This window comes from Malaya genurostris, chromosome 2 (assembly GCF_030247185.1).
Source record: "Malaya genurostris strain Urasoe2022 chromosome 2, Malgen_1.1, whole genome shotgun sequence".
In the NCBI taxonomy this organism is placed as follows: domain Eukaryota; kingdom Metazoa; phylum Arthropoda; class Insecta; order Diptera; family Culicidae; genus Malaya; species Malaya genurostris.
This window is the reverse complement of record NC_080571.1, coordinates 290,415,199-290,442,709: the sequence shown is the minus strand read 5'-3', so window position 1 is coordinate 290,442,709 and position 27,511 is coordinate 290,415,199. Positions and strand designations below refer to the sequence as shown.

At 35.2% G+C, this 27,511-nt stretch overlaps 1 protein-coding gene across 7 annotated transcripts in view; it reads left to right on the top strand.

The window, feature by feature from the left end:
- The window catches only part of LOC131430543 (uncharacterized), a 75,032-nt gene extending 49,243 nt beyond the window's left edge, over positions 1-25,789 (top strand). For 3 of the 7 annotated variants that reach the window (XM_058595602.1, XM_058595600.1, XM_058595599.1), the window contains 11 exons: positions 1,891-2,044; positions 7,529-7,686; positions 7,952-8,075; positions 8,389-9,741; positions 18,823-18,888; positions 24,309-24,652; positions 24,712-24,796; positions 24,864-25,135; positions 25,191-25,302; positions 25,364-25,461; positions 25,514-25,789. In XM_058595602.1, coding sequence (XP_058451585.1) covers positions 1,891-2,044; positions 7,529-7,686; positions 7,952-8,075; positions 8,389-9,741; positions 18,823-18,888; positions 24,309-24,652; positions 24,712-24,796; positions 24,864-25,135; positions 25,191-25,302; positions 25,364-25,461; positions 25,514-25,690 — 2,943 coding nt within the window. In that variant the 3' untranslated portion in view covers positions 25,691-25,789. Of the gene's footprint in view, positions 1-1,890; positions 2,045-7,243; positions 7,459-7,528; positions 7,687-7,951; positions 8,076-8,388; positions 10,018-18,822; positions 18,889-24,308; positions 24,653-24,711; positions 24,797-24,863; positions 25,136-25,190; positions 25,303-25,363; positions 25,462-25,513 lie in introns of those variants that run through there. The other 4 variants (XM_058595603.1, XM_058595601.1, XR_009229540.1 and 1 more) reach the window with 4 other exon arrangements.
- The last annotated feature ends 1,722 nt before the right edge of the window (positions 25,790-27,511 follow it).

The window sequence follows — 27,511 nt, the reverse complement described above, 5'->3', positions numbered from 1 at the left end:
TATGTATATAGTTTTGGCAATATGTATTAAATCTGTATCCTGCATGAAATTCGCATGGACGTATACAAATCAATACATTACAGGTAATTCTGTATGAATGGCAACTCTGTTGGCAAATGAAAAAAATAAACACAGTCTAGATGACAGACAGGATGTTTTTGATAGGGTAACGTGGCGCTACCATGATATATGCGAGTACTGTCCCAACTAAAGGAATATTCGAAATGATCGTTAAAATGATTGAAAAATCTAATTTGAGTGTCCTGTCTGTTAGTCTGTGATGTAAGTACTTCGATTTGCCATATTTTAGTCACTTTTTATAGCCAAGCGTCACATATTCTTAATACATTGATGAAAGAATGAGAATTGAAATTCTGCTGTTGCTACCTGAACACGTTAGTTTGATTTCGTCTTGTCACAGAGGAAAGAGTAACGTTGGCAATTATGCTCTCCCATTTTTTCGATGAAAAACGAAAATGCTTCGTCTCTCTTCGTTTGTTCTGGTGTCGGTAATTTACGAATGAGACAGTAAAACATTGAAAATGAGACTACTGGAATGGTTTCTTTCATTGAGAATGCGTGACAATTTTAAGCTCTGGTCAGGATAGATTTTTGATGCATGCCTTTGAAGGCGAGATATTCAATGAACAATTTGAAAGTTTCCATTTTCAGCTATGAATTCCGTCCTTAATAAAAAAAAACTTTCCCGACCGCTACAGTCAATGAATCATTCTGAAAATTTCACAGAATAATCTAAACTAATTTTCTAAGAGATTGTCAGTTGGGTTTTTTTATATTCGTCACTGTTTCTGAGAAAATCAGACTTGAAGCGTGAAAATAGCCTTTCAAATCATCCTATAACACACTGGCCTTAAGTTGCGCTTACACGAGACAATATTATTATCAATACAAGGAGTATTGACAATACTTTTAAACGTGTAATGGAAACTTCATTGGATTGACGAAAATATTGTCAAAAAATCAAAACTGCTCATCAATCCTACAATACTTTCTCTCTAGAGAGGAAACAGTTAAATATGTACAATGACCTTTTCTATCAATATTTCAATATTCAGCTGCAATATTTAAAACTCCAAACGCTTGATTTTTTCGAAAAACGCGGACTCAAGTTACCAAGCCAATTGGATTGACGGTATTGACAATACTTTGGATTGACAATAATATTGTCACGTGTAAGGGCCGCTTTAAGGATCAAATGTAATAAAGTTTACTTGTGTTGGTAATTTGTGTATTACATACATTCTATTTGGTTCGTATGTCATAGATCTAAGTATTTATATATGCAGTGCAATCAGTTTAGCAAAGTTGCTTAAAAGATTGAGTTTAAAACAATATTTTTTTGCAATAATTTATTCTCAAACCCTGACTTTTTGGATGAAATAGCCGTTTCGATCAATTTTTCTACAATGTTTGATGAAAAATTGCTCAGATTTTACTAATGTAGATTTAATTTCCCTAATTAATATTCAACACTGCTTCCAAATTTGCAACACTGCTTTGTATTAGATCGCGCTACGCAAAATAAACAAAACTAAATATTTTCTGTTAAAAAAGCAGCGGAAGTTATGTAAATCTTTATTTCGCTATAATTCCTGCAAGAGAAAATCCATGTAGGAATGTGTTCGTTGTTAATCAAATGTGTTAGTGGAAGTAAGCTGAAACTGAAATAATTTTTGTCGAGCAGTTTTCAGAAAAACGGAAGAGTTTTAGACTGAGATTTTTGCTTTTCTTGAACTCGAGAATAGTCTACAATTCTCAAAAAAAAATTAATTTAAATAAGCAATAAATGATACAAATGCCATAAAGTATAGGTGCTAAATTCAACCTGTTTTGAACCTGAGAGTAAAAATAATCTTCTATAATTTACAGAATAAAATTCGTCGTGTACATATGGCTGCCCGAGAGGGAAGCTTGCGTGATTTGCAGTCGGCCTTGGACCGGCGGAAATTTGCAACCTCAAAGGACGAAATATCTCCACATGGCGCAACACCTCTACACGTGGCCACCATATTTGGCCACTCTGGTAAGTTATTATGATTATGAGCTATATTATGAGCGCAATCGCGTAGTAAATAATATTCCCAAAAATGTTTTACCGGGATTTAAAGAATGCAGTCAGGATACGAAGTTCCCGATATAGTGACAATGAATTACTCTAGTTACCGGTATAGCCGAAGTCAAGCTTTTCTTCATTTGCAACACCCTGATATTTCGGGATCGGAAATAGGGGCCCGACAAAATTCAGGAATTTAATATTGGACCTTTGACTCCTTTATTTGGAATCTAAGCTTGAGCAAATCGGTTGGGTCATTTTTGAGAACATGAAGTGAGTTCCAGTGACAATAGTTATTTGTGGCTTAGTTTGAGAAAGTCAATGCAACTTTATTCACATTTTTCATTGGAATTCCGGAAACATATAAAATTGAAAAAAATGTATGAGATAATAGTGCCTGTAATTTAAGCCCAAGTTTGAGAAAGTGAATGCATATTTTTGACATATGTATATTGTATATGACACTCGCCCTTCCGGGTTCTTTGAACCGAACCCAAATGGGTGTCAAATTTTGGATATCATTTTCTATGAGAAAGGAAATTTTTTTTTTCTAAAATTTAAGCGTATGTATTGATGATTAATATTTTTCAAATAGCCTTATTATACTACATAATACTGTTTCTTTATAAAATAAATATTTTATTCTGTATCTCTATCCTGGAGAACCGATTCGTTGGATACTATAAAAATTAACATACCTGGGCTTGATTGTGGTACGTGAATAATTCGATCGTCTCGCGACAAAGGGGCAAAATGGCTAAATTTGGTTTTAAAGAATTTGAAAACGAATATAAATATATACAGAAGTAGTATCCATAATATTTTACAAATTAGTTTGAAAGGAATCATTCTATGCTTAAAAACAAATAAAAATGTATGATTTTAACAAACAAACGTGTTAGTTGATATAAATAACTTTAAGTTAATTTGTTTCAACAAGTTTGTAAATTGAAAGTGTTACAATTATTAACTTTATCTAAAGTTCGTTCATTTGAAACTAATTCCTAAATCGAATTTACTGTGAAATTGTTTGTCAAGAAATTGACAGGAATGCACAAGTAAAATATTTGTTAATTTTATCAAAATTGATTGATTGATACAAACTAATAAACTGAGAAATGGAGAATGAAGTAAAGAAATATTACAAAACAATTCACATAATGGTATTTGATAGAATAGAAAAGACGTCTGGTTAGAACGGTATAATATATTGGAATGAATTTAATTTACTTCATAAGCGGCCCTTACACGAGAATTATTTTTGTCATTTTTAATAATGACTAAGTAATGATATTCCAAATTTGCATAGAAAATTCGTCATTACTGCGCCATACACGTTCATTAAAATGATATTATTTTTAGTAATGACACTTTTAATGATCGTGTAAGGTCCGCTATAGATAATCAAAGGTTACTGAGTTCGACAGTATTATAGTCCCATAGCCTGCTTTTCAATTTCACCTGGATCCGACTTCCGGTTCCGAAGCTACGGAGTAAAATGTACAACAACAACAAAACAAAACCTATTTTAATCCACCTAATGGTGTAATACTGCCTTTCTCATATTATATTCATATTCTCTTTACTACAGCGGAATTAATAATAATTTCATAACACACAAATTAATGAGACTGCACCCAAAAACGTCGTTCGAACACCAGAAAAACAAAAAAAAGTCAATAGTTTTTCTCTTCGATACTCGTTTATACCAAACATTGTAGAAAACTATAATTTTAAGTTATTTGTGGTTATATCATATTTTCGATAGGATAGAGCAAAAATTATGTTGTTGGGTAAAGTGCAATTCCGAATTCCGAAATCCGAATTTCATCCGGATACGATTTCCGGTTCCGGAATTACGGGTTGATAAGAATGAAAATTTAGTTTTCAGGAGAGTTTTTTTTCTATACATACACGAAAAAATCAAGCCAAATGCATTCATATAGCCGTATAATTCTTCAATTGGACAGGTATGGTTAGTTGATGACCAAATACGTTGATTTTGGGTATACCGTATCGTCGTTCGAGGTTCCGGATGTACTGGAAAAATGTTCGCTCTGATCCAACCTGGAAATCACTCCAATTTCTTAGAAACTAGTACTATGTTTCCGGAGGTTGATGTAGAATTTTATCCAGATCCGCATTCTGGTTCCGTGAATCAAGGGTAGTTTGTATAAAATTACGATAAAACATATATGTAAAAATTCTTCTTTATTTGGCCCAAAATTGTTGCAATTTATTATGTATGCTAGTTGAAGACCAAAATTGTTACGGGTTCCCCACTTCAGGTTCCGAAAGTACCTGAAATAGTGGTCAAATACGTGAAAATACAACCCGGGTAGAAGAGATTTGCAAATCAATATCAAATTCTGTTATTAAAACCAAACATCTCAATGGTAGAAATTAACATTATTTAGTTTGAAATAAGAGTTAAAATATCAAAAATCATAACATAGCTTGCATGAGAAAATAGCTACAAAATATAAAATTCTGTCATTGTAATATGAAACCAAGAACAAAATATTTATAAAAGACGAATTTCTCAATTATTTTATATTCCAGCATTCAGAATAGAATAATATCATAAGTATTTCTCTTATCTGATTCTGATGCAGTTTATTCAATAGTATTTTATTTGAAGATAGAACTACTGGATCAATTTACTTAATGAAATTGGAATAGCTCATCAAAAACGAAATAAGATATTATAACTAATTTTGATGTTAAACAGATATTGTATAATTTCTTGATTCCTTGGATGCAATATCACGAAAATATCAAGTTTCGTTGTGATAACACAGAAACATCAAGCCAAGATATGATGGTAAAAGTTGTTATTATTTTGATCTTTGTTTGATATTTACACCTACCCGGGAACTCTTTTTATTTTTTCAGAGACAGCTGAGTCGATTTTCACTAATTTAGACTCTAATAAAAGGGTCTACGTCTATGAAAATATACTGCTACTGAGATTTGTTCGGATCTAACTTCTGGTTCCGGAACAACTGGATGAAATGTGTTTAAAATTTAAAACCGGCATTTAGAGCGGAAATGCATCAAACGAAGAATTCGACAAAAAAACTTGGCTCAAAACCAATAAAAAATTGAAAAAAATTATGATAGTGTTTGCCAAAACAAAGTATTTTGTTCTCTTGTCTCTCTCTCTGTGTGTGTGTGTGTGTGTGTGTGTGTGTGTGTGTGTATGTGTGTGTCTGTATGTGTGTTGTCAACTAAGAGGTCGAGATCTCAGAGATGGCTGGACCGATTTTGATCAAACTAGTCGCAAATGAAAGGTCTCCCCGTCACCCAAAACGCTATTGAATGGTTTTGAGATCGGGTGTTTACTTTTTGAGTTATTCGAAGTTCTGTGTCAAAATTTTCAGTTTTTTGACAATATCTTTCACAATTGACCTTGAAAACAGAATATGTTTTCAGACTTAGATTCCGCACGATAATACCTATCCAACAAGCCATAGATTGTTGAAATCCGTCCATTTTTAACGGAGATATCGAAATTTTTGTGTAAACGACTTTTCCCCTTATTCTAGCAGTAGGAGTTTTGAGCGCTGTATGACAAAGCAATGCTTGGGAGCAACGGAAAACACGATTTTTTATTCTGTTACATACAATTGTTTCTAAGTACCATAAAGACTGTGTACAGCATCCTTTTTCATGACAATTTGCCTCGGACCGATTTTAGCACGGCTCGTTTTTGGCAACATAATCGTTCGAATATGACATATATAAACCAGATGATGGCTGATTTTTTTTAATTATATTGTTTTAAACTACTTACAGCAATAAATGCTGGAAGAACATAACATCCATATACCATTCGAATCATTTCGTCGAGATCAGCAAATGCATGTGTGACAAATAATTTCACTCAATTTTCTCTGAAAATTTCTTTTCTACAAATTCAGATTCATACGAAAATTCGTATGCTCCCAAACAAAGTTCCTGAATTATGTTTGGTTCCGACCTCTGGTTCCGGAACTACAGGATGATATATGAAACGAAATTAAAATTGTGTAACTCATTCTTCTCGTAGATGGCTGAACCGATCTAAGATTCAAATGAAATCTAAGAATCATCTAAGATGCAAATGAAAAGTTTCAAGATTCTTTAAAACATCTTGCTCTTCAGTCAGATCCAACTTCCGGTTTCGGGGATACAGGGTGATTAGTATAAAAATGTCTTTTCCACATAAATTAATCAGGTTTATCGGGTTAGCAGATTTGGATAGTCGATAAAAAAAAAATAACTTTTTTCAGTTTTAGTGGTATTCAGTTGTCGATTCAGAAGGCACCTAAAAATTAAATTCGTGCTATGATTTCTCAAAGATGTCTTCACTGATTTTCAAATATTTTGAAACAAATGTAAACTATACAGCTATTCAGGTGAATTTATCTGACTTCGACCATACCGATTTTAGAATTCCGGTTCCAGTATAAAATCGTTTCTCAAAGCTCAATCGTTTTCTCAAAAAAGCCTAATCAAATTTCAGAAACAAAAATTCAAATTGAATTAAACTTAGATACAAAATTAATTAGTTTTATAAATACATACAAAAATTAATGAATTTTATCCAATTAAGCTTGAAGCTTAGTTGTACTCAAAACTGTAATTTATTCGTCATATGACCATACGAATCGGTTTGGGTTATGCTGGTTCCTGAATACCGGCTCTGTAGGTACCTTAAATTACCGTAAACTCTAAAGTGGAACTTACATATCATGGCATGTTTAATCGATTATCACACTTCTAGATTTAAATTCGATTGTATTTGCAGTTTCGACATTACAGAGTAATGAGTGATTACAATCTCAAATTGTCGCTTAAAACGACGGTCATTAAAATAATGTGATGAAAACTTAAACACCGAAGAATATTCATGCAAAAAACACATGCGGATTGATAAAAAAAGGTATCATCTCACTGCTAGGTGGATTAATCACGTTTTTGTAATAAAAAAAAACAACTTTAAATCTTCGAATTCTCGGTCCCCTGAAAATGTTAGTGAATTCGATTTGCCTTTGGTACTCCTGTTATAATACGCATACTTTTGTCACGCCAGATGTACTACTTTCCCATCATACCTAAATATAACTGTAGGAAAGCCCGTTCCCGCATGTACAAGAAAATTTCAAGGATATTCACGACTCATCATTTTTCAATGGTTGTGTACTGAATTGAATGATACCTACAGCCAAAAGGTCGTCACCTATTTATCTATCATAGACACTCACACATCGAAGGCAAAGAAAAAGGAAATGGCATTAGATCATCGATTGAAGTTGTTTTAATAGTGGTCCAAAGCTGTCCGCGAACGGAAGTACGCCGTGCCGAAGAAATGCAGCAATCAAACATTGAAGATATTAACAGTACTTCGGCAATGCTACTAGCAAATCCTGTGTCCTGTTGAATAAATCAGTGATCTGATTTCTTTTTCAGGTATTGTGCGATATCTCGCTGGGCGCTTCCCAGAAACTACAAGTGCTACCGACGTCAATGGACGCAACCCGTTGCATTACGCAGCAACGCTAAAAGATAACGGTCACTTCTACAACCTTCTGACCCACCTGGGAGCGAATCCGAAGGCGGAGGATAACGTAAGTGTTTCCCTTTTTCACATGATACATTATTAAGAACTATCGTTGAGTTTCTTGGGTTGCATTTTCATATGCAGCATTGCATGTGTATTTCGAAGACAATTTCTTTTGCCTGTAAAGAATACTGAAATATTCAATTATGCATTGGAATGATTGAATCGATATTGATCGAATCACAACTACATAGATACAGTCTCACTCAAACAGGAAATTTTTTTTCCTCTACCGCAACCACGTCACTGGATTTTCATTTCAATTCGAATAGTTTAACCGTTCAGCTGAATTTTACTTGGATTACGAACAGTCGAAGGATTTATTGACTCATCGTCAGTTGTTGCAAGACTATGGTGCAGAAGAGGAGCTCGTCGATCAGATGCTCAATGATCAAGGTAGAAACTTTCACCGTTTGCCATCCGTGTGTGTAAAATTTGTGCTAAATGCTAAATGTTGTTCAGCTGTTTTCCATAACCACGTTTTGGTTGAACCATTTTTGTTTAAGCACCCCGAGGTGCAGTTTTGCTTTTTGCTGTTTTGATTTTGAAAGAATTTCCTAGAGCGAATCGAATACGGAAAAGTAGAATCTTCAAATTGGTTACCAGCAAAGAGAAGGTTCATTCCAACGTCAACTCATGGTTGCATTGTTTATTTTCATCCCACTTCACGCTTAATCCCTTGCATTGGGTCACGGATTCATCACCTTAGTGCCAGATGACCAACACAGCGCACGTCGTGAGTTGGACGATGTCGATACACTGACCACGCTGGAGCGATGCTTCAAAATTATTCACGAACCAATTGATGATCTGATCAAATCGGTAGAGCTTCCAACGAATAGCGTTCCCGGTAGTGCTTCATCCCTGAGAATTCTAATCACGTCCTACTTGGCGAGGTTTCTGAAACGAAGTGTATTTGATAAAGTGAAAAAACGTCAAACGAAACTGGATCACAATCTTTTCGATGTTATTTGGCCAGCGATGAAAAAGGCTACCAAGGAGAAAAGGATTGACGAAGACTTGAACGTTGGTGTTGTGATTCCAGACTACGATGTGTTCGTTGTTTTTCAAGAATTTCTAGTGCCATTGATAAAGGACATGCATAGCATGGATTTACAGCAAGACTTTGAGCCTCATCCAGCTGCGCAATTTTTCCCCAGATATGCGATCAGTGAGCCAGCTTTCAATTATCAAGAAAGTAATGGAAATATACTTCGAGAGAATCCCGAAGAAATACATCTCAACTTGGATACCTCGGGAAAGTTCATCACCGGAGCTGTGATCGAATGCACACGCAATTTGGATGAGTTCGAGTTACCGCTTAATCTGAGTATAGCTCATCTCGAACGGGTAGAACGGATATTGACGGCAAAGATTCTCTCCACTGCCTTCGCCAACGCGACCGGTGAGAAAGAAATAGGAACGTACTATACAATGAATGAGATTCTGGAAATCCCATCCGAGATTCGAACGGTACTTGCTGCCTCAGGACTACTAATTCCTATGCTTGATAGTACAGATCCATATCAAACGGCGGAATCAATCGCAATAAACGGTAGATTCTGGCCTTACGGCAGAGGAGTTTACGTTAGTCACGATCAGGATCTGGTTGCGTGGATAAATGCTCAAGAACATTTGCGATTGATGTGCTGTACCAGCTCGAAAAATCCTGCCAGCATCGGAAGTACATACTCCAAACTTGGCCGGGCTATGAACTTTTTGGATGATAAAATACAGTTCAAACACAGTTACTTCCTAGGACATTTAGTGTCCCGTCCCTCCTTCCTTGGAACTGGTCTCAAAATAACACTTTCACTTGAACTACCTCATCTGCGTAAGGAACGGGAAAACTTACGACACCTTTGCTTAGTACGAGAGCTCCATTTGATCACTTCCGATGAGCAACAAACCGTCCGGATGAGTAACATGAGAAGTCTGTCGCAGACCGAGTGGCAAATCTTTCAAAACTACACCGGTGCCATCACCAACATCGTAGCACTCGAAAAGGAACTCTCCATGTCCAACTCATTGCACATAGCGGCAACGCTGCTGAGCATATTTCGTAAGAAGAAGCATAGCTTGGTAGAGGCGGCGCCAACCCACTAGACTCACAGTAGCAGATCACCACTATCGCACTGATCGCCTTCACCAACTCTTAGAGATGTAGCTTCAGCAGTAGCAGATACTCTTATTCGATGTTTAAAAAAACTAAGTTCAAATACACAGCTTGAGTTCCGGAGGAATTATTGAGAATCATTTTCATATATATTGGGTGTCGATTCTTGGTAGTATCTAGCCGCTAGTACGCAAGGTGTTGGAAAGATTTTGAATGGATATGGTTAGTAGTTTTGTTTTAATTTGAATGTTTCCACGTTTCATTTTCAATACTCTTCCTGTTTGATATATTTCTCCTGTGCTGTGTGTCACGCATGCTAATACATGTACGTAAAGTACGGAGTGATCTTGCTTTGTGTAACTTATAATAATAAGGATTTTCTAAAGCTAAAAAAATACTTACGAAATCTGTTGAAAAGTAAGAAACATATGCATCAAAATATAATAATGAAACTTTGATTTTGTTAAAATTTCAATTGTGAAAAAATAAAACGGAATCGGACGTTAAACTGTGAGTACAAATTTTTAAATCATGCGCTGTTGGAAATTTTTTTTTTGCCTTTCTAATTAAGAAAGACTATGCAATCGCTGTGAAAATCGACTTTACGACCGAGGCCCGGAGGGCCGAGTTTCGTATATCATTCGACTGAGTTCGTCGAGATCACAAAATGTCGGTGTGCATGTGACAAATAATGATACTCAATTTTCTCAGAGATGGATGAACCGATTTGTACAAACTCAGATTCAAATGAAAAGTGTTATGGTCCCATAGACTGCTATTAAATTTTATCCCGATCCGACACCCGGTTCCGGAATTACAGTGAGATTAGTGAAAACTTTCAACTTTATGAATATTTTTTCACAAGCGACGGCGAAACTGCTAAATTCATCTAGTTCGCAAATATTGTTAGTTAGTGAATATATAAAACTACTTTGGGACTGCTAGTCCCTGGTTTCCGCTTCCGAAAGCACCGATAAAAGTGAAGAAAATCTCCAAAAACGGAACTCACTTCGATTTCTCAGCAACGGTTAAACCAGGCTTCACGAATCATGATTAACACTCCAAACACCAAGCCTAAAAAAAGTTGAAACGGTAACTTTGAGCTGTCATAGCTCAGCTGTTTTTCAACGAATCTCAATAAATTATACAACCTCGAATTTTGTGAAGTTCGTAGATTAATTCAAAAGCTTTGTAGAAGATGATTGGTAAAGAAAAACCAATGAAAATCTGATTTTTCCCGTTCCAAGTTTTTTTTCAAGCTCAGAATGTGCCCTATCTGCATTCATGCGGCACCTGCATCGCGAATCGGATATTGAGAACTTCAACTTTACCGAGTCATAACTTTGTTGTTAGTCAACCGATCTTCAAATTTTATTAAACATTGGAAAGGCACTACGTCCAGAAATAAAATGCACTGAAAAAAACGAAAAATAGGGTTGTCCACCCAAAGTTATAATGAAAACTGTAGATAGATGACCTAAGAAAAGGTGAGACTTTTTACAATGATCGTAAATATCTCGAAATTCAAAGCGATGACCTATATATTTTTACACATCATTCGATTGCTAGTGATACCAGCTACAATTTTCGCTCAACTACCATTCCTGCACAATCAAAAGAAAACATTAAAAAATCGATAAATTTATAAATATATATGAATTTTTCATTTTTTTTCATATGTTTGTATATAACTCAAAAATTAAAGCGATGACATGTTCATTTTTTTTGATTCAGAATATTGGAATCATTACCAGAAACAATGTATTGATGACCAAAATTATATATCCGTTCAAAGAATCTCAAGAAATTTGGTACAAATACAGAGAATTTCTATCTCGGGAAAAATTTGCCAAACAAAATCAAATCAAAACTTTTAAATTTTCTGACATATATTTTTTTATTATTTCAGTTATAAATTTATTATGAACATTATTTACAAAAAAAACTGAAACTTGGATTTCACTGAGAATTTTAAAAATTTTAGTAAATAACCTAAAACTCTAAAAATTATTATATTTTTGTATTGGACAAAAGATCTAAACAATTTTTATGCACAACCCAAACGCAATTGATAACTACTCAAAATCTGATTTTTAATTAGGCTTGCCGTAGAATCTCAAAAAATAGGTAAAAGATCGGAAATTTTAAAATTTCCGAGTTAAATTGCATTGCATAGTGGTCCGGATCCACAATTTAGGGGGACAAAAACATTTGTGTCTCAACCTTATACTTTAGAGCTATGATGTCTTCAAAACAAATGATCAGTGAAGATAAGCCATATGTCGATGTACATGGTATTAGAGTGGCTCTTATTATTAAGGTGATCCAAAACTTATTTTCCGGAAGTGTTGAGATAGAGGACTGCATTCTTCGGCAAAATTGTAGATAAACTTATATCGAGTGTTGCAGCTATTTTTGAAGAGCAACTTAGAGTGTTCTTCACAAAATCAGATTTTTTGCTCTAGCATTTATATTTTTCTCTTTTCGTATTAGGGTCTTTCCATAAAAGACGTCACACCACAAGGGGGAGGGGGGTGTTTCACAAAACGTGACCTTTTGTGACAGGGGGAAGGGTGAGGGTTGTTGGAATGTGACGACCAATATTTTCAATGAGGGCATTTTTGAAATACCTAATTATATTACTGGTTTGCCCTATTTGCCGAAGAATGCAGTCCTCTATCTCAACACATCCGGAAAATATGTTTTGCATCGCCTTAATAATAAGAGCCACCCTAATACCATGTACATCGACATATGGCTTATCTTCACTGATCATTTGTTTTGAAGACATCATAGCTCTAAAGTATAAGGTTGAGACACAAATGTTTTTGTCCCCCTAAATTGTGGATCCGGATCACTGTGCAATGCAATTTAACTCGGAAATTTTAAAATTTCCGATCTTTTACCTATTTTTAGAGATTCTACGGCAAACCTAAATCAAAATTAGATTTTGAGTAGTTATCAATTGCGTTTGGGTTGTGCAAAAAAATTGTTTAGATCTTTTGTCCAATATGAAAATATAACTATTTTTAGAGTTTTAGGTTATTTACTAAATTTTTTAAAATTTTCAGTGAAATCCAAGTTTCAGTTTTTTTTTTGTAAATTTTGTTCATAATAAATTTCCAACTAAAATAATAAAAAAATATATGTTATAAAATTTAAAAATTTTGATTTGATTTTGGCAAAATTTTCCCGAGATGCAAATTCTCTGTATTTGTACCAAATTTCTTGAGATTCTTCGAACGTATATATATAAATTTGTTCATCAATACATTGTTTCTGGTAATGATTCCAATATTCTGAATCAAAAAAATGAACATGTCATCGCTTTAATTTTTGAGTTATATACAAACATGTGAAAAAAATGAAAAATTCATATATATTTAAAAATTCATCGATTTTTTAATGTTTTCTTTTGATTGTGCAGGAATGGTAGTTGAGCGAAAATTGTAGCTGATATCACTAGCAGTCGAATGATGTGTAAAAATATATAGGTCATCGCTTTGAATTTCGAGATATTTACGGTCATTGTAAAAAGTCTCACCTTTTCTTAGGTCATCTATCTACAGTTTTCATTATAACTTTGGGTGGACAACCCTATTTTTCGTTTTTTTCAGTGCATTTTATTTCTGGAAGTAGTGCCTTTCCAATGGTTAACAAATTTTGAAGATCGGTTGACTAACAACAAAGTTATGACTCGGTAAAGTTGATGTTCTCAATATCCGATTCGCGATGCAGGTGCCGCATGAATGCAGATAGGGCACATTTTTAGCTTGAAAAATAACTTGGAACGGGAAAAATCAGATTTTCATTAATTTTTCCTAAATGATCGTCAATAACGATATACTTAAAATAATCTACAAACTTCACAAAATTCGAGGATGTAAAATTTATCGAAATTGATCAAGTAACAACTGAGCTATGATAGCTCAAAGTTACCGTTCCAACTTTTTTTTAGGCTTGGTGCTCCGCGTATCTTTTTTAGGCTTGGTATTAGGAGTGTTAAAATTTATGCTCTCTTTGTCTTTCGGTTCCGAAATTATAGTTAATTGAGTATCAAAACATTTAAATCGTCATTCAAAATGACGATGCAAAAGTGGTATGCGTATGTGCGGCTTAGCTCCGTTCGCAGCGTGCTTTGTTCAATTTTGTATAGTGTGCAGGGATGCCACATTTAAATCTATATTTTTCAGTTAAAAAATATGTTAATTTGAGAATCTTTTATTCAATATGTACCTACTTGTTAGTGTTATTACAAAATCATGATAACGATGCTTTTCTATAAAAGTACACTTATTGCCTTTCTCATATAGAAAGTTTATGCAATCACCTGAAAAATTGACTAGTGAAAATTGGCTCAGAGGGCTAAGTGTTCTATATCATTCGACACAGTTCATCGAGCTGAGCTATGTATGTATCTGTGTGCGTGTATGTGTGTGAGTATGTGCCAAATAATGTCACTCATAAAATAAAAAATCTCGCAGTCCCATAGGTTTCTATTGAATTTCATCATGCTTTCATTAGCTTTCATAGGGTAAACTTGCACACCGTCATTTAAAAAAATTCTTCTAGTCTTGAAAAAATGTTACTAAACTGGGGTCTCTTTTTACGTGGATGATACGTGCCGCATAGAAAATCGCACAAAAAAAAAAACAGCGTAACTTCGGAAATCCGATTAGAAAAAAGAATTTAAGAAATGTTTTTGATGCCAAATGTCTTAGAAATGCGTCCAAATCTGGTGCAATCCAAAAAAAATTTTTTAGAAAAAATCGGCTTAAAAAAATTCGGGGTAGCACCAGATCTCGACGTTCCATGCTTTTCCATGACAAAACAAGAAAACCGGATAACTTTGAAAAAAACCGCGTAACTTTTGAAATCTGTGTAAAAAAAACGCGAAAAATGCTTGAAAAAACCCCAGCATATTTATTGCTTATATTCTGTCGTTTCCAGCTCCTGAAGAAATTCCCACTTCCCATTCATCAAGAATTCGAAGTGCTTTTCAATTGTGTTAGCAGTAATTTCTTTATTGAAAAGAATTCACGCCAAATATGGATTTTCATAGCTCCAAAATAAAAATGCTTCAAGAACAATTTTAAGATGAGTTTTTAGTTATTTTTACATTTTTTACTTCGGTACTAAATAAATGTGTTTTGAAAGTAGCATTAACTTTACGTCTGCTTAGTGGTTGAAGTTGAACTGTTTAAGTTTGCAATAGCAAGTTCAATTTGAACTGCCCTGCACTGACGAGTCTAAGGAGAAACACGAAGAACAGTAAAGAACAGTATTTTTTCTGAGTTTCAAAGAGTTAGAGCATTCGCCCTTTCCAAAAATTAGTATATAGTCGAATCAGCCTTCGTTCAAAATTAATGGTTTACTTTACTGAAGACGTATGAAATGTTTAATCATTCCTTCTTTTCTGCTGTATATTTCTAAAATTGCTTTTCATCAATAAATATCGAATGATTGCGGCTTAATTCATATCGATTATTCGAGGCTGCAGTTTTCCCTGTCATGTTTCCAAAGAAAGTTCGCTTGCCAGATGGAGCAACTCAGAATAACATCAAAATATTTTTCAAAATTGGTGTGAGATAGTTCTTTCAAAACAATCTTGAATTTCAATACCATTTTGCAAACTAAGAGTAAATTTGTTCACTGAGTTAACTTTATTTTTATTCGTACTGTTGTCTAATACGTTTATGACTGCATACACACTAATTGCACCCATATCATTTATACATACATAGTGCCTTCAGGGATTCGTGTAAAATATATGGAACACACTCATTTCTGTTAGGTTATCCAAGAAGCAGTTCGGTAGAATCGTGTCATTAGGTACAAAATGCGCCGAGTTGGACCCCAGCATTCAGGAATGCTTTTAGAGGTAGTGGCATGAAGCCAAATTCAGAAAAAATACTGCTTTGTTTTCTTTCTGACAAAGACAACTTCGCTATTCACACACTCAAAATAATAATCATGTTATAGTTACGTGAATATTTTCCACCCTACTTTTCACGTAGATTTTAATGGACTGACATTTAAAAGCTGTTTAATGCATAACCCAGTAAAAGTTACGTGTTTCATAGGTAAAATGTAATGTACTGCTCATATCACATTTACCTATCAGTTAATATCAAATTTAGATATCAGAGAATTATTATTTTATATATTGGTTAAATTCAAAAGGGAGATTTCAGATTCTTATATAAATCTAGGAAATGAAAAATGAAACATTTATTTCAGAAAATTAGCATAGAATTTTAATGGCTGAAAATAAAAAGCAACTAATAACGTGAGATCTCGAATCGGCAAGCCTTCAGAAATCGTGTTGTCACTGCCATCCAACCGAAGCCGAAGTCGAGATACGAGAACTCCCTACACTACCGATGCAGGTTGAAGTCGCAATACATGGTTTCAGTGTCTCTAGCTTCATACCGATTTTGAAATCGTTTTTCGGTGGACCAACGACATGTTTGAAGCATTCGGAAGGAGCGGCAAACTTCCGAACTCACGCAGGCACTCTGTCCAGTTAAACACATGGAAACTTTCATACTGGAATGGTCCAGTCGATGTAGTAAAAAATTGTAATTAAATAACATTTCTCGCAAATATTTACACTACTTACAATTTGAGAGCCACTGTTCGCCATTTTCAAAAATCGAGTTTTTCACACTGGAAATTCACGTAGATTGTTTGACGTTCGGTCAATTCACGTAAACCTTATGTGATGACTCTATTCATTTTAGAGAATGTTCGTATAACATTCATTTTCGTCACGTGAAATATTCAATTTGACATTTGAAACCAATTTACGTGATTTTTCAAATGAATCGAACGTGAATTTTTATTTGAGTGCAGGGTGTAAATAATACACTCCAAAGAGAAACTGTTCAAAAGGTTGTTGATTTCTGTGCAGCGAGAAAAAAAAATTCAGCCAATTGTAAGTGTCGCAATAAATTCGTTTTGTTCTTTAGTTGATGAAACTAAGTTCGGTTTGCACTTGGCAACAGGAGTGTGAACCCGGTATAAGTACCTTGTATATCAGATCAATGACGTTGAAAGTAGGTTCGAAACTGACTACAAATAAACAGTTTGATAGTAAGGAAGGATACTGGATTAGATCAAACGAAAACCACAATTAGATCGGGATTCAGATTACGGAATCACCGGGCGAAGAGCTCGAAAGAAGAACCAAATCTTCTGAACCGACTTGAAATCTTTTTCACTTTGCAAGTATTGATAGTTTATGACCAAAAAATTTCACTTTGGTTATGGCGGTTCTCTGTTACGGGAGCTCAGCGAGGCGAAGTCGAATATTTTGAAATTCAACTTATTTATTAAGATTTATGCGATGAGATGAGACAGACATCATTGCACTACTAGTTGAGCCATAACAATTTCGCTGTGATGTTGCCAAAGATATTGGCCTCAATACCAAAGCACTTCGATGATTATTGGCCGAATAGTGAGATAACACCCGTACATATACGTATAAAAAAAGCTATTTCGCTTAATCATTGCAGTTTTTTGATTTCCTACTCTCTATATATTTAGATTGTAGATGAACTTTCCACTAGTTTAAAACTCAACTACACAATTCAATCGATCTTAACGAAATTCAATTGAAAGGATATTTCACAAAATTTTAAACAGGTACAGTAATAAATGTATGTAACCAGAATAGAATTGCGAACGGCTAGACCAAACAGTCTTAAATTCTATCGTATTTCCTGATTTTCCATAGTTTAAGGTAGCGCTTCGCCGTGGTCAGGTCGAAGCGAGACAACTCACTGCTTCCTCTTGCTTTGTCGCCGAAATTTCACGCAAAATTGCAAATTTCTCCAATACTAGCCCGATTCACGAAAAATCAAAAACATACGATTGTAGGTAAATGATCTTACTATGCATTTGGCGAAAAATACCAGCTAGAAAGCTTTTCTTTCGCGAGATTTCGTGCGAGTTTTGTTAAACATTTTGTTTTCTTTTTTCCTTTTCTCGCTATAAACAACTCGCATATGTAGGGATGTGCTACGTTTTCAACAAAGCGTCAAAGCTAGAAGCGATGAAAATCTGGTTCTAATGAAACATGAATAGAAATTATTTTACAAAGTAGTAACACTTACTTACATTTTCTACTCATCTATATTCAACGTTCACGCAGAGAGAACGGACAACGAAAACAAAAGGAATGTTGTTAGCGTCTACCACATGTGGCATTTGGCACACACCAATGCATGCGTTGACATTATGTGCGTGCGAAAGAATAAGGAAAAAAATCATTTAATTTTTAAAACTCGCACGAAATCTTTCGATATATACGTTTATCAGGCACAATTTATATACGAATCGATAGAAAAATTAATTATCTAGAATCGTATATTCTTGGAATTTCTGTTTTCTTCACCGTTTTCTCACAATTTTGGGTAAAGTGCGCGAAACCCCGGGATAGGCAGCGAACTCCCGTGACCACGGCGAAGCGCTACCTTTAAATAAGCTTTGCATGTTCAACTCAAAATAAGCACCAAATAATTGCATTTATGTATATTGGAGCAACTTTATTTATAAATCTTATAACTAATTCTCGATGAACATTAGAAAAGTTCCCAAGTGCAACTGACAGATTCTCTTTGTTTAATTACTCTTTCTGTTATTACGGCATATCCCTGTATTTTCCAACAATTTCTTAACTACAGATCAAAAGTCGATGGGTGCCGTCGTTATTCTATGTAAAGAGTTAGAGAGAGGGATTACCTATAAGACCGTAATAATCGATAGAGAAAGTAAACAAGGATAAACTCTCATTTGCACTTAGGACCTTTTCTCGTGTTTGTCTTCACTTCACCTTATTTTAGCTAAGCCAAAAATCTTTCCAACAGCTCATATTTAGAAAAGTAGTTATTTGTAGTACTGTTATTTTTTAGTTGCCTCGTCTTTTGACAATGTTACGTATGTTGCATGTAAAATCGTTTTATAAAACTCCATTGTATACTGATTATTTTGTTCTTACTGTCATCAAAACGGTTCTTTCAGAGCATTACGACTCACAAGTAGAGATACCGTTGTTTCGTACAGAGGAAGGCCGATACCTAGCGACGTGTAAGTATGAATAATGTTTTGCTAAGTTTTACCTTCAACGATTCAGCACCACATAATTTCGATGTTTCAATAAAAAAATATAAATAAAAAAAAACATATGGTGAGCTCTGTTGTAACGATTGAGATGATAAAGTTTATAATGATTACATCTTGTTTCCTACTAATTGTATGTAAACGCTGAATAACTTTCACATTTACCAACCGAGCGATTGCATCAGATATTTTTTGGAAACGTCAATTCAGTACAGTTTTTGTCACTTTACACCGAAACAACGCGCTGCAATAGTGACACTTTGTGAACGTTCCATTGTGTTAACTCAACGTGAATATCGGAAAAAAATATCGCGGTAAAAAGGCATCATCTGATACATCCGAACTTCTTTTTGTGGGGTTATCTGAAAAACAAGGTTTACGCCAACCAGCATCAAACTATTGACGAGCTCAAGGCAAATATTCGCGCTGAAATCAACGCCATAACACCCGAGATGCTCGAAAAGGTAATGGCAAACGCAGAAAAAAGGAGACCTTGATGGTATCGGTCGGGAGACGGCCAGGATGTAGACCATGTACGATGTACGTTCTATCATGCCTAGCCGTGTTTTAGAGCTGTGTCTATCACAACGCTTAGGGTGGCGAAATGGTAGAGCTTATGCACGGAATGCATATGAACGCAGGTTCCAGTCTCTGAGCGTATCTTTTTCCAAAATATCATCTTTTCTGCTAAGTTTTTCATTCATTTGGCTTCTCCGATAAATGATTCCACTCAGTCATTGCTAAAACTGAACTTAGTTATGGCGACTTTACGTCAAACCAACTAAAATTAATAAATCATAACGATTTTGTTGATTCAAATTTTCCGTTTTTCTCTGGAGCATGTTTCATATTTAGAATAAAATTGTCATAGATTGTATTAGTATAATAATTGCAATATAGATCACGTAAGAACTCTTCGTTTGACAATGTATTAAAACTTTTTATTAAAATGTTTTATCTAACTATTAGTACAAAGAAAATTACATAGAAGTGATTTTTACAAAAGATCTGAAACTTGCACTTTGTTTACACGATTTGTTCCAGTACCAGAAAACAACTATTGAACTGTCAAAAATAACCACGCTCTCGTGCAGGATTATTTTTGAGAAGGAGGGATTGCTGATAGTAAAAATTGAAGGAGAAAATATTAATCTTTTTGAATATTTTCTCCTTCAATTTTCACTATCAGCAATCCCTCCTTCCAAGTCTTTGAACAGTATAATGAGCTTTGCTAAACATGGCATTTCAGTGCCTAATCTGCAAATTCAAGTCAGGTCATAGTTTCTCAGTTTGATAATTACATCGATTTGCAGTTCAAATCTAAGTTCCATATTTTCATATACCAGATGTGTAAGAGTCGTTTTGTTGTCAACATATACACCCTCATTCTTGTTTACGGCCGTATGCGATACGTTCGAAAGTATAGCAAATTCGTATTCCCGTTTACGTTCGAATCAATCACACTTTTAAACATCGTACATGCATAAAAACAACGCCCATCCAACTTTAAATTATCAGTTCTGGTACAGATTTGAGTTGTAAATAAAAATCTTTGATATCATTTGTTATTTGACTTGTTTTTTCACTGATTTTGTATCATCATGTTTGCTTACGTCCGTATCGACCATACGACGAACACATGTTTTCGAACGAATGCGAACAAGCCATTCTTGTTTTCACTCGAACGTGTACGTACGCGATTCCTGTGAAAAAGAAGGGTCGGTAGCGCAGGTAGTTTTTTAAGGAAGATTCCAAGCATCAAGGAAGTGACGAATGCTACATAATAAATAAATATCGTACTCAGGACCAATTTTATTCAAGTCGGTAAATGAAATTTTCAAATTAAACTTCGTGCAAAGTAAAAAAAAAGCATTTGAAATAGCAGTCCGATCAGTAGTATCTGCGAAAAATATGTTGCATTTTTCTTGCAATTTTGTCATGTTTTCGATAGCCTACATATTTATTTCATTGGTAAATTCATGCATTTAATATAAAATAAAGCATGTTTACCCATGGCGTATTTTCCATAAAGTACTTAATAGATGCAAAATTGATGCGTAAAAACTTTGAACCTCGCATATATTCAAAGGCTCCCCACAAAAAAACAGCATTTTACTATACTGCTATGCTTTCTAAATGATTTATGCAAAACACAAATTTATGATTTGATTACAAATCACCTTTAGATTCGAAAACAATTTTGTTAGAGATCGGTTAAACTTTTTTCAATGTGTTCGAACGGTTGATTCGCAACATTAAACTGACGAATCGAAACCACGGCATTTCGTCTATTCGTCCGTAAACGGGAATGGGACATTTCGTTCGTACGAATGATGTTCGAATACACGTTTCGTTTGAATCTAAAATGACATACATTCTAGCGTTTCGCATATGGTTAATCACATGAATTGGACTGATTACATCAAGGCTTAGCATTTATTTTAAGAAGTTTACTGATATTTGAATATTTTGTGGCAAACGAGTCGCGTTCGAATTCATTCGAGTGAAAACAAGAATGGCTTATTCGTATTCGTTCGAAAGTACCCGTTCGTCGTATTGCGGATACGGACGTAAACAAGAATGAGGGTGATAGTGATAAAATCTATTCGTTTTGTTTTTTGTTTGGACCCCACTCTTCAATGCGGGTATTTTTGTTTATGTGGTTTCGAGGAAAAACTTGCTATTATTTTGTATTAACCATGTCGAATTTCGAGCCAAATAAAAGCATTTATGTGTGCAAGATATGATTTTATTGTTCAATTAAGTGAAAAAGGTACCGAGTTCTTGTTGAGACTTATGGGAATCTTGTTGCAACTGTCAAAGCTTGCGAGCTTTAGTTTCAACGTCTCAAAACAGGTTATTTTTATGTTATTGATAAAGAACTTTAAAGTCGACCACAAATGTATGTAGATGACGAACTACAATTATCATTGGACTAAAATGATACAAAAATAAAATAAATTATGGCCTAGCATTTCAATTCAATCTTTAAGCTATTTCTGATAGTCTAAGAGCCTTGGAAAAAAATTAAAATGATTTGTAAATGGGTTCCACACAAACAGAATGAACATCAAAAATCCAGTGTGAAATGCTCCTTTCACGCTTCTTAAGAAAACTGCATTGGATTGTAACTGTCGACGAAAGATAAGTATATTTGGGAACCCGAAGCGCAGAAATCATGGATAACGCCAGGACAATCATCAACATCGAGTTAAAGATCGTATAGTTTTGGGAAAAAGACAATGTTAAGTGTCTGATGGGTCTATGAATAGTGAATTACGAACTTTTTGAACCTAGCGAAACAATTAATACATTCCGCTCTAGGTAAAGTGCTAATACTTCAAATAAAAAACAATTCGCCATCGTTTTTGAAAAACTCGATTTTTTTTCTTGAAGAAAAAGACATTTTCAATTTTTGCAACTACGTAATTAAATCAAATTTTGTTCTTTGGTTACGAAACTTTTATCTCATCTCTAGTACTAAATCCTAAATTATGGCTTAGGCCAAATAAAGAAAAAAAAATAATATAAAATCTGTATAAATCTGTATTAAACATACGAAATCTGTACAAAATCTGTATTCTGTATAAAATCTGTATGAGCATGTAAAAATCTGTATAATACAGATAAATCTGTATAAATGGCATCTCTGCTCTTTACACAACTCATGAAGCTGTCGGTGTAATCACATAATTTCAAAAATTTCTTTGTACTTAAGTTTGTCTGTAACAATCATCGGATCAGAATGAATGTGAGCTTCATTCTTATGCAAGAACTATACAAACGCATACGTACTCTCATTATCTTTTTTGCTGATTTCACAATGTGGTGGCCAAGAGGTGTAATTTTAGATTTTGTTCTATTTTTGTTAAAGTCACGTAACTTTTATGTGAAATTTCATTGGGTTGAAAGTTCATAAGTTCTGCTCGTGCAACTATTCTTCTTAAAGGTGCACAAACGAAATGGATGAAATTTTCGCGAGTTTTCACGAAGCATAATCGTGTAGATTTTTTTAGTAACGGCCCAAAACTTTTTTTCATGGCGGCCCAACACTTTTCAATGGGACAAGTTCTATGGGTTGACGTGTTTTGGTATGCAAACATTATTGTTGCCTCTGGATCATCATACCGCACACACATATGGCCTGCCAAATCGAAAACTTTTTAACAAATTTGTCTATTGCTTTCTTCCTCTCCTCCTCAGGGACGTGATGAGGTTTTGTCAAACTTATACCCGCGTAACTGATTTGAGTCCGCTTTAATTGATGTTGTTTTCGCTTGAGAAAACTGAAACTGATCCAGGGTAGTTTCTTCAAACAAACACTTTTAACGAAATTGTGTTGGCTTCGCACTTAACCACGGGGATCTTAGCAAACCTGATATAAAAACCAGGTTCGAAACTGACTCGATTTTCAGTTCAACAATGTTGAAACTAGGTTCGAAACTAGCAAACAAACGATTTGACAGCAGTTAGAGTGGAAACTGGGTTAGGTTTGGCATCAAGCGAAAACAACATGAGTAATTCTACATTGTTAACACTGGCCGGTTGTAAGTTTGATCTTTGTTAAAGAACAAGCTAGAATTAGAACTAGAAAAAGGACGGGTTAGTTCATGCAACGCTTACTTTGTTTGTAAACGAGTGCGATCTAACTGTGGATACATCCTTATGTAATTTTCACTACAAGGTACAGTTTTGGCTACCGTGTTTTATTTGTCGTTTCGGCTTTGCAGACGTGCGGACGGCGTCGGTTTATCCATGATGGGAAACATGATGTTTTAGGTGATTTGCTCTTGCACCGATGTCATTTGCTCATGTGCTCGATAAGCTTTGAGATAAACTATGAAAAACAAACTGCTGTTAGCGTAAAAATTACTTTATTGTTTTTCAAGAGCATATAAAGCAGATATAAGACAATATGGGATTTGGTTATAACTTGAGCAGGTGTCGGGTTGCCCGGGTTAGCGTTTCAATGCATAGGGCGCTAGTTTTACAACAAGTATTTGTACTCATTAGTGTCAGTAGGATCTTAATATTAGTATTTTTTAACGTTCAAAAAGTCATTTGTTTAAAACGATGTGTGATAACTCGCATTGTCATGATAATGGATGATTCTTTAAGAGAAAGCCTACGAGGAACTTATTCTGTACTTTCAAGTTATCAAAAGTTACACGTGTACTTTAAAGCAACAATGAAGTGGATTTTATCAGATACTGTGAAACTTTTGATTGCTAGGGTAGACTTATCAGCCGATTTGTACCATCCATTTGTCCGTTTCTTCAAGGCTGAGATATAGACATTTTACAGCTGGAATTAAGGATCAGCATATTATGCTTCGATTAACACTAATTGATTGCGTGAACCACTTATACATGTTACTTCAATTTCAGCTCTCGGGGATCCGTTGATCAAAGGGCTGACCGAAGTAGCCAATAAGCGTCCGGCAGATCCTATAATCTATCTGGCAACATATTTATACAACTTTGCCAATCAGAGCCGTTCGAAAACAAGTGCAAGTAGCCAGACATCAGCCAACAGAAACGATTCGAATAACAACCAGATAGAATTGGTCGCAAAGGAAGAATCCGACAAAGAGTTGGAAGGTTCTGCTACGACGGAAGAAACCGTTGAGGTACTGGATCAACGAGAAATGGCTGGTACTGCTGTGGAAAAGGAAGATCTTTCTCCTTCGTCGCCGGAAAGTTCTAGCGCAGTATCTTCCAGTGACAACAGAGTAAGATTTAAAAAATAAACTGAAATGTTGAAATGAATGCTGAATCTTACTTACCGCAGGATGAACACGGGCAGAGCATGTTACACTTTGCATGTGCAAGATCCCATGGAAAAAATGCGTTAATTCAGTTGATAGATGAGTCGGGTAAGTTGTATGATAAGAAGTATAGATGCTGCCTATATCGTCTCTGATTTCGTCTTGTTTGATTTAGGCATTAGCATTACCTACCGTGATGAGTTGTATAGAACTGCTAGAGATGTCTCGCTGCAGGCTACTCAACCAGATAATTCACGCGAAATTGATCGCTATGTGCTTGGATTAGCAGCTCGTGGAGATTTGGAGTCTTTGACCAACATGTTGTTGGACGGATATGACCATATTGCCGATGTGGCTGGTACCGATGGAACCACTATTTTGCAGGTAACATCGTCCAGAGGTCATCGGGAGGTTGTTCGGTTTTTAGAAGGAATTCGAGAATTTGAGGTTTGTTATTAATATATGATTCAATCGGTACAATACAGTATTGCTTTCAAAATAGGACAATCGAGAAAATTTACTAAAGGCAGTGCGTAATCAAAATATTGATAAAGTAAAAGAAATAACTCAACTATCGGATGGCTTGAAGCTAGCCAGAGCCAAAAATTATTATGGTGTGTATACAGTGAATATTTATGGTTTTGTGCTTTATTTTTATTTATTTATTTTCTTCAGGTCGCTGCTCGTTGCATATTGCAGTACTGTTCGAAAGTGAAGAAATTGTGGAATACCTAGCGACGAATTTTAGACATACTCTGAAAATTGGCGACAATGTAAATGTCAAAGCAATAAATTATTTCGAAGTCATGAATTTTCTACTTCTAGTTGGAGCGGACAGCTCTCCATTACGCGATGGGAATCGGGAACGTAGAGGCAATTAGTCGTATTCTGGTAAAAAATGGATCTAAAAGAGTTGCGAAAGATCTCAAAGGAAGACAACCGAGTTATTACTTCATTAATAAGGCCGATATTCTACGTTTGCAGGAGGAAGAGAAAGGATAAATTTTAGTTGAATTGTAATTGAATTTATTGGAAAAATGTTATTTTGTTATTGAGAAACAGTGTACGATTAAAATACAAATAATTTGTTGTTTTTCGAAATAGAGATGAGTACTTTTTTTATTCATGTACGGTGTCATGATTTTACTAATATAAATATGAACGACATTGTCAATTGCGATCTTCTTACTAGACAAAATGAAACAAAAAGTCTTAAATTCACGGAATTTGACAGAGTCGTCACCGGAGTCGGGCGTTTTAAAACCTTCAACTTTAGAACCTGTTTAGGGTAGAAACATGATCTATTACATCTCAGACTCGTCTCGACATTCGCCGGGTCTGCATAATCTGTTACAATAGAATTTATCTTTTTGTTCGACTTATCTGACTTCCACTGTTTGAACTGCAAACAATTCGGTAGCTGTTACTGTAGTAACAAAGCCAAATAAGGGAGATGCAAAGTCTAAATGTCTTTAGACGATGTTACTCAGTAGATTCCAAACCAGAATTTGATTCGCGGCATCTGATGGGGTCCATTTTTTGGGTTCGTTGTGAGTTTTTGAACTTTTAGGTCTTTCTGTCCTTTTTTTAAAATGTTACTTTGACTGGATGTTTTGGCGTGGGACTTCAAGACTGTGTGGTGCTGATTTAACCCTTTTCGGCTTTGGGGCTGGAATGGTGTTGGTCTTAAACCATATAGTGTATTAAGTCACGCACTACAGTGACCTTTTGTGTCATATATAGTCACTCTTTCGAATTTGAGCGCTCTTACACCATTCTTACTTGTGTTAGTCGATCGGGAAGAAATCTGTTGTGTGATTCCAGGTCGGGTCTTTCTTTTCATCCTTGAACACTGACGATAACGTTTCGTTTTGCTGGTTCTAGATAAATGTCTTCTACTGGTAAGACTAATACCGTTTTCGTTTATTAATCAGAGCAGCCCGAAAGCTGACCCAGAGTCGCCCAAACAACGTTTGATATGTGTGTTTTAGCAACCTGAGGCCGCTCTAGATCGGACTCCAATCGCGTAGTTTCGCTCTGAAAATTTTCTCGGGTCGCACCACGCATCCAGCCGAGTTTGTTTATTTTTTCTTTTTTTCATGAGTTGTTTAGGGCGCGTACCACGTGTTCGTTTTACTCGGAGCATAAATCAAATAAACATAGATTTCCGACTGTACGGTGACACTAACAGCACCTCTAGTGAGAAACGGGTGTACTTTATTCCATTAGCTACTGTGGTTGTGTTGAATGCGCAGGCAGCTTTATGCATGCATTTTAGAAGCATTTACGCACCCATTCTCCACCAGACGGTGCTTTTGCTGTCATGGGTTGCTCAACTACATTACTATTGCACTGGGAAATCTATGTTTATTTGATTTATGCTACTGTGGTTTTGTTAAATGCGCAGGCAACTTTATGCATGCATTTTAGGAGCATTTACGCACCCATTCTCCACCAGACGGTGCTTTTGCTGTCACGGGTTTCTCAACTACATTAGTATTGCACTGGGAAATCTATGTTTATTTAATTTATGCTCGGAGTCAGAGTAGCCCGCGTCTAGGTTCAAAAACGAAAACGGTATAAAATGGCTGCTCAATCCAATCAAGCATCCGGAGATTTATTGCGGGAGGATGTTACTGCATCAACTTCATTCAATGAGACTTGTACTGATTCGATGATGGTTGATGATGTGATTCCACATGTTGTAGATAATCCGGATTCAATGGATTTACTGCCATCTGATATTTCGACCGTCGATGCTGAAAAGCAAGATGCGCCGAAAAAGAAAAAAAACTTGAACAAAACCATGAGGAAGCAGTTGAA